General features: G+C 42.7%; 2 protein-coding genes across 2 annotated transcripts; one reads left to right on the top strand and one right to left on the bottom strand.

The window, feature by feature from the left end:
* The first annotated feature begins 1,954 nt into the window (after nucleotides 1-1,954).
* LOC147302505 (uncharacterized) lies at nucleotides 1,955-3,267 on the top strand. Its single transcript, XM_086282517.1, has 2 exons — nucleotides 1,955-1,969; nucleotides 2,137-3,267. Exons 1-2 carry the CDS (start codon nucleotides 1,955-1,957, stop codon nucleotides 3,265-3,267), a joined length of 1,146 nt encoding a protein of 381 aa, XP_086138643.1.
* A 10,629-nt stretch (nucleotides 3,268-13,896) lies between these two features.
* Nucleotides 13,897-17,181, bottom strand: LOC147302504 (uncharacterized). The gene has a single exon (XM_086282024.1). The coding sequence runs from the start codon at nucleotides 16,111-16,113 to the stop codon at nucleotides 13,906-13,908; it is 2,208 nt and encodes a 735-aa protein (XP_086138150.1). The 5' UTR covers nucleotides 16,114-17,181; the 3' UTR covers nucleotides 13,897-13,905.
* Between the last annotated feature and the right edge of the window lie 1,228 nt (nucleotides 17,182-18,409).

Raw genomic sequence — 18,409 nt, 5'->3', positions numbered from 1 at the left:
GCTGGCCTCCACCACTTGCTGATGTTACTGAATCTGTGGAAGCTCCGCAATAGCCACCACCAAACAATTGAGTTATTTTTACACATCTCCCAGCATCTGGCCAATCCACCACCTTTCAGTGTTTATACTGTTACGGGGAAAAAATGAAAAAAAAACCATTGGCCCATAAAAACGAAAAATCACCATCGGCCCACCAGGCAAATGCCCGGTATGCCCGATGGCCAGTCCAACTATGTCCTCTGGGCTGGAGGGTCGCGGATGAAAAGCTTTGGTGCATTACCGTGAGGCGAAGGCCATCCATCACAGCTTTTTTGGGTTAAATAAATGAAAACCATGTTTTTGTAATAATTCCTGTGACTCCTCCTGCTTTTTCAACTCAGCCCATCACACGTCTATGTCTCTCCTTGTTTCATCTTTTATTATGAAAGGGTTGTGTTTCCATGCTCAGTGTGTTTCATTTTGCTTCCCCTGTGGTGTCAGGTTCATTTGTGTCAGCTGTGTTTCCACTTGCCCTTTTATTTTCTGTGTATTTAAGTCCGCTGTCTTCCTCTGGTCAGTGCTGGTGCGTCTGTTTTCCTCCATTCACGTTATTCCGGGTTTCAGGTTATCTCCTGATTCTGTTTAGGTCCATGTTCATGTTCATGTTCATGTTTTTTCATCAGAGTTTCTCGCATGCACCTCCTCGGATTCATGTTCATGTTTTTCCTGTCATAGTTGTCATAGTCATACTGAGTTATTCCCAGTGTAGGTTTTAGTTTTAGTTGTCGCCCCTGTTTGCTGGGCCTTGTTTTGTGTTCATGTTTTTTCAACCTAATAAATGATTTGCTTTTTGTTAAGATTCAGTTCCATCTCTCCCTTGTCTGCTTCCGGGTTCATATTGCAATCACATCAGCCACCGTGACAATAAACTTATTTTGATTTTTAACTTTCTTTATTTTTTCAACAATATTATCTATATATAAACATTTTGCATCTTACAATATAAAGCCTGGATCCTGCACATATTGCACTTTGAACTTGAACTGTGTTGTCTGTTTATTGGAGATTGTACTACTTGAATTCATTATCCTGGTGATATAACACATTAATTCTCCATTTGGAATCAATATAGTATATAATACAGTATCTGTCTATCCATCTATATAGCTATTGAATTGAACTGGAGTGAATGGAAGAGAATTAAATAATGGATTTCATGTTCATGTTTATCTATGTTGTAACAGTGACGACTTGAGACATCTGTTTGGCACTATATGAAGAGAATTAAATAAAATTTAAATGAAAATGATATTAACTGTATTTATACATTTTCTTTTTTTGGATGAGACACTGTCAGTGTGCTGTTATATAACTCAGGTATTTTTAAGGCCTGACTGGTGGCATTGGTGCCCATTGCTTTACTGTGCTGTTGGGTGTGTATGTGGGCTATCCCTTGTACCTGACACTTGACTGGGCATCACTGTGTTGCTATGGTATGATCCTGGTAGTTGTTGTTAATAAAACAATAACAAATTCAAATTCAAACATTGCTGCATTCTTCTGTCACTGAGGATTCCAAACCTGCACTCAGTCTCCTCATTACTTTGGTACTGAACAGACAAACTTTGGAGCTCCTGCAAACTTTATTCACAAACTGCAACTATTTTACACAAATCTGCGACTGACAACAAGCACAGAGACTTCAAACAATCACTGAAGTAAGGACTGAAAGATTTACTTTTAAACAATAATGATTAAGACCTTTTTCGTAAGGTTGTTTTCCCTTGATTGCCAGCTGTTACTGTTTTTATCTTCATATCTTTCATATTTGTCCACCTAAACAATGCTTTAATGATACAGTTTGAGAAGTTTGATATGAATTTATCCAACTGACTTGAAAATGAAACTGACAACTGTCCTGTAATCTTACACAGAGAAACCAAATCCTGCGTCTTTGCCTTGACAGACGCCTAAAATGGCTCGAGCTGTGGTAAGTTACCCTTCACTGTGTCTGTTTCTAAACATTAAATCGCGTGAATTTTTAAAGAAAAATCCAACAACAACAATAATAATATGTAACAGAGCAAAACGTCAGATGACTTGAATGTTCCTCTGCAACACAAGATCCCTTTGGCTCAAAGTCTGCTTCCTCCACAGGCAAAGGAGAAGCTCCCACACTCATCCAGTGGAGACCGTTGTGCTCTGGACAATGAAGTTCCCGCTTTCATGTTCAGACCTATCAGCGCACCTGCATGTGAGCTCCCAAGTCCACCACCTGCTGATGCCAGCTTTCAGTCGAAGGACACAAACAAGATCATTCACCCAGATTTGAAAAATGATCGTTCATCCCTGGATGATGAAGTGGCGTTTTTCATGTGTCCTGCTGATGTTCCTCTGCCTCCGAGACCTCCACCCACTGCAGAGTTACGTCTCTGCAGAAAGCGCAGATATTCTGCTGTTTTTTCTGTGGAGGATGAAGAGGAACATTTGATGCCTAAACGCATGAGGCTGATGAGTTCTGATGTTCCAGTTTCTTCAGTTCCTCCACCTGCTGATGACAGCTTTCATTCAAAGGACACAAACAAGATCATTCATCCAGATTTGAAAAATGATCGTTCATCCCTGGATGATGAAGTGGCGTATTTCATGTGTCCTAGTGATGTTCCTCTGCCTCCGAGACCTCCACCCACTGCAGAGTTACGTCTCTGCAGAAAGCGCAGATATTCTGCTGTTTTTTCTGTGGAGGATGAAGAGGAACATTTGATGCCTAAACGCATGAGGCTGATGAGTTCTGATGTTCCACTTTCTTCAAGTCCTCCACCTGCTGATGCCAGCTTTCATTCAAAGGACACAAACAAGATCATGCATCCAGATTTTAAATATGATTGTTCATCCCTGGATGATGATTTGGCCTTTTTAATGTCTCCTCTGCCTCTGACACCTCCACCCATTGCAGAGTTAGGTCTGGGCAGAAAGCGCAGATATTCAAGCGTTTTTTCTGTGGAGGATGAAGAGGAACATTTGCCTCAGCCTAAACGCATGAGGCTGATGACTTGGGATGTCTCTAAGTCTCCAGCTGCTGAAAAGAAGTATGTTTGCTTTACGTGTCCTGAAGATAAGAGGTCTGAGTTACCTCTCAGCTCCCCCCAAGGCCATCCACCATCACCGGTCAATAATAATGACACTGACCAGTGTACCATTCTGCTGCCTCCTGAAATCCCAGTACCTCCAAGTCCTGCCCCTGTTGGAGTTCTAGAAACTGTTGACTTTCCTTGTGTTGATAATTAAATACGTGTTTGTAGTAATAAATTAATTTTTGAGCATATACATGTTGAGATGATTCGGTTGCTTATGATGGTTATAATTATCTAAACAGTATTATTCCTAATAAGATCTTTACTTTTTCTACTTATTTTCTCCATGAACTATTTTGATGTCTGTTTTGAAGATCCACTCATATCGTGACAGTATGCTTATTCTCAGTAGAGTGTATAGCCACATCTGAAGAAAGAATAAATTAAAGTCACTCATTAACAACTTACCACATACGCCGGAGCTGAGTTCAAGATGTAAGCAGACGTTTCACAGATATCTTGGTTGTCTTTCCATTTCCTACACTAACAGTATCCTGAGAATTGTCTTATACAGCTGATATAAAGGTGAAATTTGATGACTTAATCTAAGCATCATCAGCTTAAATGCAAATGAATCCACTGTACTTGAGGTAACCTAGAGCTGGGCGATAGAACGATAACGATATGTATCGCGATATAACTTTTTCTTGATAGAAAAATTAAACTATCGCGATAGACCTCGCCGCTCTTGTCCTCTTAAAAAAAAAAGAGAACAGCCAATCCAAATTAAGTAGTGCAGAGCCGAACCAATCACAGCCGCAGCGTCATGTCACATGACTTGTTACGTACAGCACAAGTGCCAAGCCGCACATGTGTATTTGTTTAGGAAGCAGCCAGCCACCGTATGGAACGCCAGGACTGCCATAATGAATTAATTAAATACACCATTAAATAATTAATTAAATGTGGCAATAATTAATTAAAATTGGAATTAATTAATTAAATAAATAGTTATGATATATGTAATTAATTAATTATTGACACATTTAATTAATTATTTATGTATTTCACGTTTTAATTAATTATTGACACATTTAATTAATTAATTATTGACATATTTAATTAATTATTTATGTATTTCACATTTTAATTAATTATTGACACATTTAATTAATTATTGACACATTTAATTAATTATTTAATGATATATTTATTTATTTCATTTTGGCAGTCCTGACGCCTGGCTCTCATCATGAAATAATTTTATCTGTCAGCCTCACCCATCAAACTCAGGGGGCGGGGTTAACGCTGATCGAGTCAAAACCATTGCTTTGGCCTGGTGGCCATTGTTTCTAGCACACAACAACCGGCATGTGGAAGCTAACAGAACTGAGCTTTGAAAAACCCTGTTTGTGTGTTACCAAATACCGTTTTAATATTTTTTTAGCCGAGAATGTAGTGGTTTAATCTTCATGTGTCTGGTCGGTTTGTCAAGATACAGCCTCTTTGCAAAAGTGTTTCGATGATTTCGGAGATGTCGTCCCAGTCTCACGGCAAAGCGTGGGATAGACCCGCTCGCCTCGCAAGCAATCCCACCGACAAAGCGCAGGCCCCGGTACACAGCTGTAGTAACCCCCGCTGACTTCTTTTACTGAGGTTATATTTATCGGTGTTTTATTTCCTGATGTTCTTATGTGTCCTACGTGTTTCAGTCGCCAATTCTGAATTATAACTAACATTAAAAACATGTTTAAGGAGGAGAGAGAGCAAATAAATCTGTTTAACATCTGATCTTTGGGTTTTTGTTCAGTAATCAGCGTGACCTGTGTATAAACACATAAAAGAGATAACGTTGGTGTTTCCGTCATGTAGTAACTGCTGGCTTTAACTGTACAAAGGTTGTTCGACACTATGAAACACATACAGACTTCATGATGTTCGGCTAATATTTTTATTGTGAATATTAATCATGCTGACCTCGCTCTGTACACCACGCAGCGAGGTCAGCATATCCACGATATCCTCAGCTCCATGAGTTAACACAAAGTTTCCCAGCTGACTAACTGCCAACTATTCCAGAGACGTGAAAATATACAGCATAAAGAAAAGTGTAAGAGACTCAGCAGCAGATTAGAATAACAGTTTGTGGCGTGAATAAGACACGGCGGGACCACGGAGCAACGTTCAGAGTCATCTTTATTTACATCTCACCACACCACAACACCCCCAAACCCCTCAGTCCCCGTGTTTTTAACTAGGCGGGCGTGATTAAGGATGCCGTGCAGGTGCGTCCGCCCTCCCTGCACGGCACCGCAGACCACGCCCCACCACACAGTTATACATTTAATAAATCACCAAATGAATCCAAGAAACGAGCAAACCTGTTCCGACAATTTGAATTTGTATTCCCTCAGCTGCAGACTCGCTGCTGTTTAAATGTTTGAAAAGGAAGATTAGATATAAACAAACGTCAAACATAGACTCAGTCTGCCTTCACATTTGATATGAGGCCAGCACGTATAGTGGCCTCAGCAGGCTATTACTGAAATACACGTGCTATATCATAAACTATGATATAAACAGGGAGGTCCTATTAACATGTTTAGTTTTAAAGGACACCTTCCTGCCTTTAGTCTCATTCATGAGCAGTATTCGTTTTCTTCTAACATCCAGATGTCTGCACAATGTGTTTCATAGTTTGTAACAAGCCTTTGACAGGTAAACATAACATGACCGAAAAAGCAAAAAAAAAAAAAAAAAAAAGAGAGAGAGAGAGAGAGAGAGTGTTGACATAAGAAGAGAAAATGCTCTCAATTATGGAGACAGGCAAATGGTTCATTTATGTTTGATGTGTGTTTATTCCTCCCTAAATATCGTCGCTGAAGTTTGCCATGCACGTCAGATTTTCCTGCGCATTTTTATACCTCTGCCAACAGAGAGAGAAAAAAAATCACATTCTAACAGACAGCTGGTGCTTAGAATACAGTTGAATAACTATTAAAAAACAGATGATATTTAGATGATAGTTCAGTCTAACACATGTGCCAGTGGTTCATTAAACGTCTGTGAAACTATGCAGTTATGAAACGTAACTTTAACCTCAGCCAAACCGATTTGCTCAGTTGTAAATAAAACAGCGAAGTAAACGTGACCCGACAGACAGAACCTGAGTGAATGAAGTCCAGCGTTTAACCACTGAGAGCTAAAACTCAGCTGAGGTTTGAAAGCTGTGTGCTGGTGATTGGACATCAGCCGCTGATGAAGCTGTTCGCCTATAAAGTGCTCTGTAAGGAAACAAGCTCCAGCAGCTCTGCGCTCGGGGAAAATACTATATTTACTTATCTTGTGCAGTTAAACTGTGACTATCACCAGGTAACTAGGCGTGTTTCTTGAATTAGCAGCAGGTGTTAAACAGCTGACAGATGAGGAGGAGGATGCATGCAGGTAAACTGAGGGTCTGCTGAGCTGATCGCTGGTTTCGTGAGAAAAATGTCAGCTCGTTCTTTATGTTACAGAAGCACAGAGACACAAGACCAGGCGGAAAGAGACGATCGTTCGGTGAAAATGAGAATCTGCGAATGCAACATGTGGAACACGGAGAGTGGAATATGTAAACAAACCGGTTAATGTACCCCCTCGGTGCGCTCTGCATGCTAACTGTTAGCAGAGCTAGTGAAATCTCTGAAAACATCTGAGAACTTTTGCAAACATGTTCTATGTTGACAACCTGACCAGACATACGGCGCGACATTCGCGGCTAAAACACTGTTAAAAGTGTAGCTGGTGACAGAAAAACGGCCTGTGATTTGATCTGCATTCTGGGATAACTGGCTGCCCCAAGTCTACACAAGCAATCGATTATCTAGGATCGACCTGTTTTGACTTACTTTGCACGGCAACCAATCAAATGTTAGAGAAGCTGCATGGGCAGCGTTAACCCCGCCCCCTGAGTTTGATGGGTGAGGCTGACAGATAAAATTATTTCATGACGAGAGCCAGGCGTCAGGACTGCCAAAATGAAATAAATAAATATATCATTAAATAATTAATTAAATGTGTCAATAATTAATTAAATGTGTCAATAATTAATTAAAATGTGAAATACATAAATAATTAATTAAATGTGTCAATAATTAATTAATTAAATGTGTCAATAATTAATTAAATGTGAAATACATAAATAATGAATTAAATGTGTCAATAATTAATTAATTACATGTGTCATAACTATTTATTTAATTAATTAATTCCAATTTTAATTAATTATTGCCACATTTAATTAATTATTTAATGGTGTATTTAATTAATTCATTATGGCAGTCCTGGCGTTCCATACCACCGTACCCCCCGGGTAATGGAGGAAATGAGTGTGCCGACTAGAAAAATCAACCGAGCGTGACCGAAGAAAAAACAGATGATGGTTCCAATGCCGGAGAGATTGTCGAACAGAAGAGCCATAGAAGTTCCGTAGTGTGAAGGTATTTCGGCTATTTCAAGTCTGACAAAAAACAGAGTAGCGTGCACTGTAAATTGTGCCGAAAGCAAGTCTGGAAATACAATAAACTGGTGCATGCGCTACGTTCACACGTACCCGGGTATTTTTGAAAACGCAGATTTTTCTATGCGTTTGCACCTTTCGTCCACACGTAAACGGCGTTTTTGGTCACTGAAAACGAAGATTTTTGAAAACTCTGTTTTTGCATTTACGTGTGGACTAGAAAAACGGAGAAAATGCAGCGTCAAAGGTGTGCGCATTTTTTGACGTCACACTGTGCGCCACGTTATTGTTTCAGTGAAATGAATTTCTACAATACTGTTACTGTTAATTCTACTCTCTGCAGTGTTTAAATGCTTACATATACACACAGTTACTGTCCCTCCACGCATACGACTCGGTTCTGCTTCTATGCCCCAGCTTTGTTTACTTTTTCCCACCGAGGCTTGTAGACTTCTGATTGGCCAACATTTCTGCACGGTTAGGAATCTAGCGCCACCTGCTGCTTTGGCATGTTCATAGCAGCGTTTTCCTTCATTTCTGCCTTTATGTGTGGACGGGATTATTTTTTAAAACGAAAACGGAAAATCTCCGTTTTCAAAAATACCCGTGTACGTGTGGACGTAGCCTCAGTCTCTGACTGGAAGCGCTAATTCGTCATTCGGCTTTTGTCAGACTAAAGTAACTGTTAAAACTGTTTGAAAAGCTAAGCTATACAACAAGGACAGATTGAGAATTTCCTTTTAGTTCTGAAGGATACAAAAAAAACAACAACAGCAATAGAATAATATTAAACACAAAGTGAACCCGTCTTCCTTCATTAAATAGGTTCTTTTAGATGTTAAGGAGGAATTGACTTAACCAGGCTGGCGGAGAATGAAGACAACCGGACACCTGCTGCAGATGGGGAATCAGTGAACTTTTATTGAGACAGAGACAACCTCTCAACACAGCTCACATCAAGAGATTCCTAATATTTGCTGTGAGGATGGGTATATATTCTCTAAAACTTACAGGAGGGGGTTGTGAGGAAAGTGCTGCATTAGCAGAAAAAACAACTCCATAAAAGGAAATCGGCCTTGGGTGTTCTAGTCTCTTCGCTTGCAGATATCTTGCACCTGCAGGATGAGGCGATCGCTTCTTATCGCTCTCAAGGCCAAAGTCGTGAGCACATTTTTATTACACAGTTGCACAGTAACTTTAAAGCTGAACAATATCTAAAGCTGAATAATGTTTGATCAGGTTATATTTTCTTCAAATCCCCCTTTTGACCCATCTTAAATGGGTCAACACACAAAAATAAGTAACATTCAAAGGAACACAGAGACGTGTCGAAGCCTGGCTCGAAAAACTCCTCGGGTCTTATCATTTGTCTTTATCTGTCATTGCAGATGAGGAGAAAAGAGTCCAGGCACCACCCTGCCCAGGGGTCGGCTGCAAGCAGTCTCGGTTCCCGACGAAAGCAGTAACAGCTGTCCTGCAACCAAGGATACAACGAGTCAGTGCAACCAGGGTAGTGACACAAAATTAACAGTTCCTGTAACCTAGCAACCAAAAAGCATAAGTAATGATAAAAATGTGGAGAGTACAGAGTATACTATAATAATGAGAGATATAAACGTGAAAATGTGAAAGAATAAATCAACCGTAAAATAAACACAGAACGGTAACTGCTAAGGACATTCAAAAGTGAATATGTTAAAAAGTGAGGAAGGGGTGTGGAATAAAACAATTTATATCCAGTGGTGGGAGTACACATTCACTCAGGCTTAAGTCCGGAGACCCTGAGAACATCGCTTAACCCTCACAACCCGACCAGACACAGTTCAACCAGATATATCCTTCAAGAGGAAGTGGGTGAGGGAAACAATTAATAACAAGCCTAATACAAAACACCACAGAGAAACAACCATTCTAGAAGCATTTAAACAAGAGAAAGACGATAATGTTCGTCACCCTCACGATCAGAGTTTTCATCATCCGTTGGCGAGGAGTTAAAGAGCAACAAAAAGTATCAGTGACACAACTTTAAATGAGCTTTCAGCAGTTAAAACTATTGCAATGTAAAATGTAAATCTTAAAAACTCAAGCCAATATAAAAGCAAAGTCATAAAAGATGTTAAAAATAGAAAAATAAAAATGTTTAGTTCAGTATGAAGAACACCCCCTTTTGTAACCAGCCGGCTTGTAGGTTGAGCTTTGGCTCCCTCAAGTGGTTGGTGATGCTGTTGCAGCTCCTTCTGACAGGTCCTTCTGCACCTCTCTCAAGGTTCTTCCTGGTTCGGTGGCAGCAGCGCACTGTGTGTAATGAAACCAGGTGTCACCTTTCCCTTCGAGCCTGACAGCGTGGGAGGTCCGCTCTGTTATGCGGTAAGGGCCTGTCCAGCGAGGCTCAGCCCACTTTCTCTTTGTGACTTTCAGGAGGACGTAGTCCATTCCAGGTGTAGCCGCCTCTTTCAGCTCTTGCTGGTTTCTTTCAGCGACCTGTGAGGAATACTGGGCAACAAAACTGCGGAGCATGTTATAATATGTCCTCGGATCGAGGTCTGAATCAGCTTCATCCGACATTAACAGGCGAGAGGAGGGGCCAGGAAAAGGCCTGCCATGCTCCAACTCAAATGGAGTGTAACCAGAGGTTTGATTTACTGAGCATCTTATGGACATTAATGCAAGAGGCAATGCCTTAACCCAATCTAATTTGGTCTGTGCACAGATTTTAGCCAATTTAGTTTTTAGAGTTTGATTCATCCTTTCCACTTTCCCCTGGGATTGGGGGTGGTAAACTGAGCCAAACTTGTGTTTCAAACCTAATGCGGCTTCAACCCTCTGCAGATCGTGGTTCCTGAAGTGTGAACCATTGTCCGACCTTATGACCTCGGGAAACCCATGCTGTGGTATATAATGATTAATCAGACACTTCACCACAGTTCTACTGTTTTCACTTGCTGTCGGCCAGGCTTCTGGCCAACCTGAAAATGCATCCACAGCCACCAGCAGGTACCTGTAACTACCTACTCTGTCCACCATGTCTGTGTAATCAATGATTATTTCTTTCCCTGGGCAAAGTGGGATGGGGAAGTACCCTGCTATTGGCTTGAAGGCGGGCTTGATTCCAAATTGGTTGCACTCCTTACAGGTTTTAACCATGTATTTTGTCATGTCTTTTAGATAAGGGTGCCACCAGGCGGCTAAGTTCCTCATCATTTGTGCGGGTCCCACATGCCCCACTCCATGTGCCTCTTCCATTGCTGTCTGTCTGACCCCTGGCGGTAGAATGGGCCTTCCATCTGGGCCACGCCAAACATCTGTGTTTGTGGCCCCTCTTGTTACCCATAATGATTTTTCCTGGGGGCTGGCTTTGTCCTGTAACTCTCTGATTGTGGCTAGGCCTAGTTGTATGGGTGGTCTTTCTGGAGGGGGTGTGGCTTCTGGGTCCATTACCATAATCAGGGAGGGTAAGTAACCAGCTGTCTGCTTAGCTACTAAGTCGGCCTGTTTGTTACCTAATGCCACTAAGTTCAATCCGGCACTGTGTCCTTTGCATTTTACCACTGCCACCTTAACAGGTAACAACAGTGCTTCCGCTAATTCCCTCATTTCTATCTCATGTTTAATAGGCTTTCCGCTGGCTGTCAAAAAACCAGCTCTTAGCCACTGCTTGAGCTCCACATGCACTGCTCCCACAGCATAAGCTGAATCACTGTATATATTCACTTTCTGTCCCTTTCCCATCCTTAAGGCTTCAATCACCGCTCTCAGTTCAGCTCTCTGTGCAGACTGTTGTCCTGTCAACTGCTCTGCTTTCACTGTTTTCCATCTCATGTCTGTCTGTTCCACTATTGCCCATGCAGCCTTCAACATTCCACTTTCAGTTCTGAAACAACATCCATCTGTGAACCAATCTTTTTCTGCATCCATTAGAGGTTCTGCCTGCAAATCTGGCCTGATTTTCTCCTGTACCTGCACAACCTCTTCACACATATGTGGTTCCCCTGATCCCATGTGATCAGCCATGTTTATGCCTTCATGTGAGTAGGTGATGTGTGGTGCTTCCAAAATGGTACTGAGGCGTCTCTGCCTGAGTGAAGTGAGTGTGAAGGCCTGTGAGGAGACGTAGGCCACCACACTGTGTGATGTCAAAATTTTTAGTGGGTGGTTCATCACTATGTGTGCTGTTTTCTGAATGATTTTTGCAAGTCCAGAAACGTGTTGTGTGCACGGTGGGTGGCGTTTTTCAGTGTTGTCAAGCATTACGCTTACATATGTCAACACTTTTCTCTCTCCCCCTTTTTTCTGGAACAGGATACCATTGATATGGGTTCCAGTTCCAGAAACATCAAGATGAAAAGGCAAAGCATAATCTGGCACAGCAAGGTCAGAGGCGACAGAAAGCTGTTGTTTTAACTTTATAAACGCCTGTTCTGTTTCTGTAGTCCATGAGAGGCGAGCAGAGAGGTTTCTCATGCCTTGTTCATTTACCAAAACGCGCAAAGGGGAAGTAAGGCCAACATAGTCTGGGACATAGGTCCTGCTGTAACCAGTCAGGCCCAAAAATGACAACATGTCTTTTACAGTTAGAGGTTTTGGATGGTGCAAAATGGAGTTCCTGTGTTCTGGGGACAAGGAAATACCGGACTGTGAGACCATGCGGCCTAGAAAAGAAACCTGTTTTCTTGCAATCTGTAGTTTGTTTTTGCTCACTTTAAAACCTGTGTTGGCCAGGTGGTGAAGTACCACTCTGGTGGCCTCCAAACAGATGTCAGCCGTGGGGGCAGACAGCAAAAGGTCATCCACATATTGTATTAACATACAGTCAGATGGTAGTGGGCTGGTTTGTAAAAGTTCTTTCAAACACTGATTAAACAGTCCTGGGGAGAGGGCAAATCCCTGTGGTAAGCGAGTGTAACGCCATTGTCGGCCTCTAAATGTAAATGAGAAAATGTCACGCAGTGACTCACGAAGTGGGAGGCAGAAAAAGGCATTAGCCAAGTCAATGCAGGTGAACCAGGCATGAGATGGTGGGAGGTTGGTCAAGGCAACATAAGGATTAGGCACAGGCAAAGTAGGAGTGCCAAGTAAGGCATTAATCCTTCTCAAATCATGTGCCATTCTGAACTTCCCCGTGCCTTTTTTCTCAACGGGTAGGATGGGCGTGTTCCACTTAGAGCAGGAGGGCTCCAAGACACCGGCAGTGACCAAACCAGAAATTGTTTCTGCAATCCCAGCCTCAGCCTCCGGTCTGTGTGGGTACTGAGGCTGCCACAAAGGGGTAGCAGATGACAGTTGAAAAGAGACTGGCTCCACATCAACTAAACCTACATCTGTGGGTCCAAGGGACCACAAACAATCTGGAAGAGAGTCGAGTAAAGGCGCAGCATCACAGTGGTCTGTGTGTTCTCTTCCATGTGACCCGCTGACCACTCCATGTTGCAGTGTTGAGGAATTAAAGCAATCATTTAAAATTTGGTATGTCTTGGTAGATGGAGAAAACAAAACCTGTGGGAGTTTTGTAGGTGTCCAGTCAGTGGCCGCAAGGGAACGTTTAACCATTCCACCCAGCTCCTTAGCCTGGTGTCCAGGATGTAAGGCCAGTGACACATGGGGAGCTGCCTCATCAGACATCATGTACCACTGTAATTGATCTGTTGTAAAAGTAACCGCTGCTGCCACTCCCTCCGGTGCCGCAAAAATGCACGACATGTTCAGAGACCAAGCCCGCCCCTCACACTGCTCTTGGAACATGTGCTGGTACCAGGTGGTGTCATGCCTGTCATAAAACAGTGTAACATGAGGTGGGTCAGGGGGAGGGACATAAGGATGTAGGAGTGAGAGCCACGGCCGCCATTGCTGAAAAGCAGTCCAAACTCCTGGTTCAGCAGGTGTTTCAACTTCCAATAATGCCCAGTAGATGTCAGCAGAGTCCGCCAAACAGGAGGAGGGTTGCAGCAGAAACTGACCACCTCCCTCTGGCCCCTCAGAGCAGGGAAGTACAACCCCAGTAGGGAGAGTCACAGTTAGGCCTTGTGAAGAGCAGAGTATTGTGGCTCCTAATTTAATCAACAAGTCTCTTCCCAGTAAATTCACAGGCGCCTGTTTTGAACAAACATAGGTGTGTAACAAGGTCTGATCTCCAACCGTTGTGGGGAGGGGCACGGTGTAAGGCAGAGTTTTAGGTTCCCCAGATATGCCCACCACTGTAATCACTCTGTCAGTAAGTCTTTCACGAGCAACATCCTTAATGGTGGAGTACGTAGCTCCAGTGTCCACTAAAAAGCTGCTTCTTCTTCTATCTACAGTTATGGACAGCATAGGGTCCGCCGTTGTCCCTTCACCGTCCTGGGCAGTCTGTGGGGTGTCCTATAGCTGGGGACCACCCTCGTAGTACTCCCACCCCATCACAGGCATCTGTGGGGCCGGGGGCACTTCAACTAAAGCACCACGAGGTCCACCTCTGTGGCCAGGATGCTGATAGGGCCCACCACGGGCTCCCCTGCCTCTTCCAGCAGCCGGGTTCAAAGGGCACGCTTTAGCCCAGTGTCCAGGTTGTCCACACCGGAAACAAACATACATCTGGCCTCCCCTACCACCTCCCATCTGACCCCTTCCCCTGAAACCACCTCTGTTTCCTCCAAATGGGGAACCTCTCTGCCCATAAGGGGCCGGGGAGTGATAAGCACCATACTGGGGGGGCTGTGGATCAGTTGGCCATGGGTTCGGATACAAATCAGGGGCAACTGGACCAGGAGCGGGAGCCGCAGCGGCCACAAGCTGCTTTTTAGGCTTGTCACCTTTTCCACCCAGGTCGTTTTTAGCTTTCTGCAGCTGAACCTTCAACAGTTGCAACTGTAAATCTTCGACGCTCTCCGCTTTATCATCAGACTTAATCTGCACTTTGTTAAGATTAAAAATCAAATGTTTCTTCCAGATTGCAAAGTCACAGTCCTGCAAATCAGGATTATCCTCCATTTTCTGGCTTACTGACTCCGGAATGCCCCTCAGCACCGCCCTTCTAAACCACATGCTCTGTGAACAAGTCCTACTGGGGTGATGACCTGTATGGTTCACCCAGTCTTCAACAGCCTGATTTAGATACTGGGTGGGATTTTGCTTTCCCTCCCATTTAAATTTCTGTAAGGTGCCTTGATTTTTGGGTGGGAATTGTTTGCGCAGGGCCGGTCCAATAAACCTCAAGGCCTGCATTAGTGGCACCTCGTTCTCATGCATGGTAGTACCCGCATTTTGTTCCAGGTCCGCTGCCTGAGATCGGGATGTGCACCTAGTTATAATAGCTCTAAAATCTCCCAGTGCGAGGTCCTGTCCAGCTGTGTATTTATCCAAACCAGCCAACCAGGCATTCCCTCCCTCCGTTATGTCAGGGAGTTTGTCCACTAGGGCCTGGACATCTCCGAATGAATAAGGTTGATACACTGGTCTACGTTGCGCTTTAGTCTGGACCAGGGGAAATATGCCTGGAGGCTGAGGCACAGGGCCCTTAGATCTAGTCTGATATCCTAAACTGGGAGGGGTAGAGGGGCGTGTATTGTTAAGGTCACTGAGTTCATCATCAGTATCCTCAGTTTCTTCCCCGCCTGGTGGGGTAGCAGTGTCAGCAAAAACGTGGGCTAAACTCATCTGTGTTTCCGGATCCTGACGGCCTACCAAAGACATGGTAACTGTGACATTTGGTGAAGTGCCAGGCTCAGTTTTTGCAGTAGCGGTCAGATCTCCTTTAACAGCGACAGGAGTGCTGGCAAAGGGGTTGGACCGGGAAAGAGGGGCTGACGCAACACGATTATTCACCTGGACCACTGACCTATGTTCATTTAAGCAGCTGCGTAATGCTGCTTCTAGATCAGTTAATTGTTGTTCAGTGGGTTCCTGTCTGTTCATTCGAACCGCAAATGGTGCGCTCGCAAATGGGTCAGTTAGGCCCTCAGATCCGGTTCCAAAACAATGGGACATAGAAGAGGGGGCTCTACTACTAGCTGAGGATGTCGCCGACAGAGAGGAGCTTCCTGGGCAAAAATGCTTGGTATCTATGGGAGTTGGAGCTACGGGCGGTTCTTCTCCAATAGTCATTATTCCACCAGAGATATTAAGTACCGGATATATGCCTGCTGAGGGAGGAGTTGAGGCAGAATAGGGAGGTGGCTGAGACCTATTTTTCTTCATGTGTGGTTTTGCAGTTTCCCATAAACACACCCAGTGATTAAATTTAGCTTTGCGGCCTGCGTGCTTATCTGCTTCCTTTCTGTGTCTCACCCCGCTCATCACACCTGCACCTGCTGCTGCTGAGTTGGCTTCTTCCTCTTTCTCTTTTGCCTGCATAGCCTTATTCTGCCAAATTATTCCCCAGTTACCACTACTCCCCTCGTCCTTTCCCTTTTCTTTCATTAACCTTTCAGCTGTTTTCCTCAATGACTCTTTCTGCTTTTTTGCTTCTTTAGGCTGGTGTGTGGAGTTGATGACTGTCTCAACACATGTTAATTGTTCTCCCAATGTGCTAAGAATAACACCGGGACCCCAACCATCATCATTAGTTTCTCGATCTAATTCTCCATCCATTTTACTGTCAATGGAGGAGTGTTCTTTTATTGATTTTAAAGGAGAATTTGGGCCAGCTGGGTTTCTGCCTCTGTTAGGCACTAACAGCTGGGGCGCTGCTTTAAAGGTGAGTCAGCACTGAAATATCCCTTCAGGTGTTACCAAGCTTCTACCAAACCGGGGTCTGGCGGGTAGCCTTGCCTAGAGCTTCCTGATAGGGGTGCTAGTTGGTTGTCACCTTGTTCACACGTCTCATTCACACTTCATACATTACCTGCAGTCACTCATTACCCTCCTTATGTATGTAATAAATGTGTAAAAAAAATTCTATGTGTGGTGTATTATTTTAACCAAAAGAGGAACCTAGTTCCTTTAATTGTGTAATCTGTGAACAACGGAGAACCAAACTGTCCTGCCCAGTGTTTCACAGCAAGCATTCAGCGTGTATTTATGTGTGTCCAATATCAAACAGAACATCAAAACATTTAAAACACTAAAATCATCAGGGTTTTAAGAAGAGATCCGTTTTCTCCTATTGATCAAAGGGACCCCTCCTTTGGACTCCAACCAGTACTTCTCCTTTTTAAGTTTTAGAGGATCTTTTCTAATAAAGTCCTCTGGGCCTTCCTAACCCTTCTGTAGTTTAGAGAATATTACTAAAAAATATTCTCAAGGCCTTTAACCTTTTAATTTGTTTAGAAAGGCGTTACTAATAAACCCTTTCAAGGTCCCAGACCTGCACTGAGGTATGTATCCGACACCGGAGAGCAACCCGTCGGCTGCAACCGTGGTCAGACCTCAGTTCACTCTTATCTTTATTCACTTATTCACTTATTTCTTATTCACTTATCTCTTATTCACTTATTTCTTATTCACTTGTCTGATTCTCAACAAGCCTTAAGTAAGCCAGACAATTTTGGTTATGAATTACTAGGAGTTTGGACACTAAGTATTTTTATAATGTTCAATATAGCAGAAATAAAAGGTCTGCTTACCTTGTTTTTGTGTGCACACAGCTTTTGTCCAAACTCCGTTCACTCAGACCACGGCCGAAGTCCTCCCATCCGTTCCAGTTGACCTGGAGCGGATCCTGTTCCGTGACGCCAATTGAAGGATACAAAAAAAACAACAACAGCAATAGAATAATATTAAACACAAAGTGAACCCGTCTTCCTTCATTAAATAGGTTCTTTTAGATGTTAAGGAGGAATTGACTTAACCAGGCTGGCGGAGAATGAAGACAACCGGACACCTGCTGCAGATGGGGAATCAGTGAACTTTTATTGAGACAGAGACAACCTCTCAACACAGCTCACATCAAGAGATTCCTAATATTTGCTGTGAGGATGGGTATATATTCTCTAAAACTTACAGGAGGGGGTTGTGAGGAAAGTGCTGCATTAGCAGAAAAAACAACTCCATAAAAGGAAATCGGCCTTGGGTGTTCTAGTCTCTTCGCTTGCAGATATCTTGCACCTGCAGGATGAGGCGATCGCTTCTTATCGCTCTCAAGGCCAAAGTCGTGAGCACATTTTTATTACACAGTTGCACAGTAACTTTAAAGCTGAACAATATCTAAAGCTGAATAATGTTTGATCAGGTTATATTTTCTTCAGTTCTCAGTTTATTTGATATTGACAAAAGTTAGTGAGTTTTGTCTGTTCTTCTGTAAAACAAACTAAGATTTATTTTTAGAATTAATATTTTGTTTCTAAGTGGAATTGACAATTTAGTCGTCTGTTTCGTTTGTTCTATTTTGAAACTTAAACGCTTTAACGGCTGCCTTTTGTGTAGTTTGCAATATTTGCCTTTATTTATCTGAAAAAGTCTCATGTTCCTTAAGTACATCTACCCTGTTGAACTTATTATGGGAAATAAATATTTAAATAAAAACAAGCTGCTGATTATTTCACATTTTACTTGTGAGCAACGGCACATTTAAATCTTACAAATATAGTTATTTGGCTTATATCGTGATAGATATCGTTATCGCCTGAAATGAAAAAAACACATCGTGATATGAAAAAATCTTATATCGCCCAGCTCTAAGGTAACCTAACACTGACCATGAACGCCACAATCACTGTGCGCCAGTCCAACACAGTGCTTTACTGTGGACTCACCACAGTACTGCAAACTAAAGTGTTTATCTTCCAGTCCAATCCAATCCATCTTTATTGAGAAAGCACTTTAAAATACCCAGGACAAAACCAAAGTGCTGTACAGTAAATGAGTTAAGAACAATAGAATAAAACATAACAGTAAAAAAATAAAACACATAATACATAAAAAATTTAAACAGCCCTATATTTAAAAA

Source organism: Aulonocara sp. 'chitande type north' Nkhata Bay, linkage group LG23, assembly GCF_057382095.1.
Source record: "Aulonocara sp. 'chitande type north' Nkhata Bay isolate Kocher_YH1m ecotype deep benthic linkage group LG23, A_spYH_male_GT1.1, whole genome shotgun sequence".
Classification (NCBI taxonomy): domain Eukaryota; kingdom Metazoa; phylum Chordata; class Actinopteri; order Cichliformes; family Cichlidae; genus Aulonocara; species Aulonocara sp. 'chitande type north' Nkhata Bay.
This window is presented reverse-complemented; position numbering and strand designations above follow the sequence as displayed.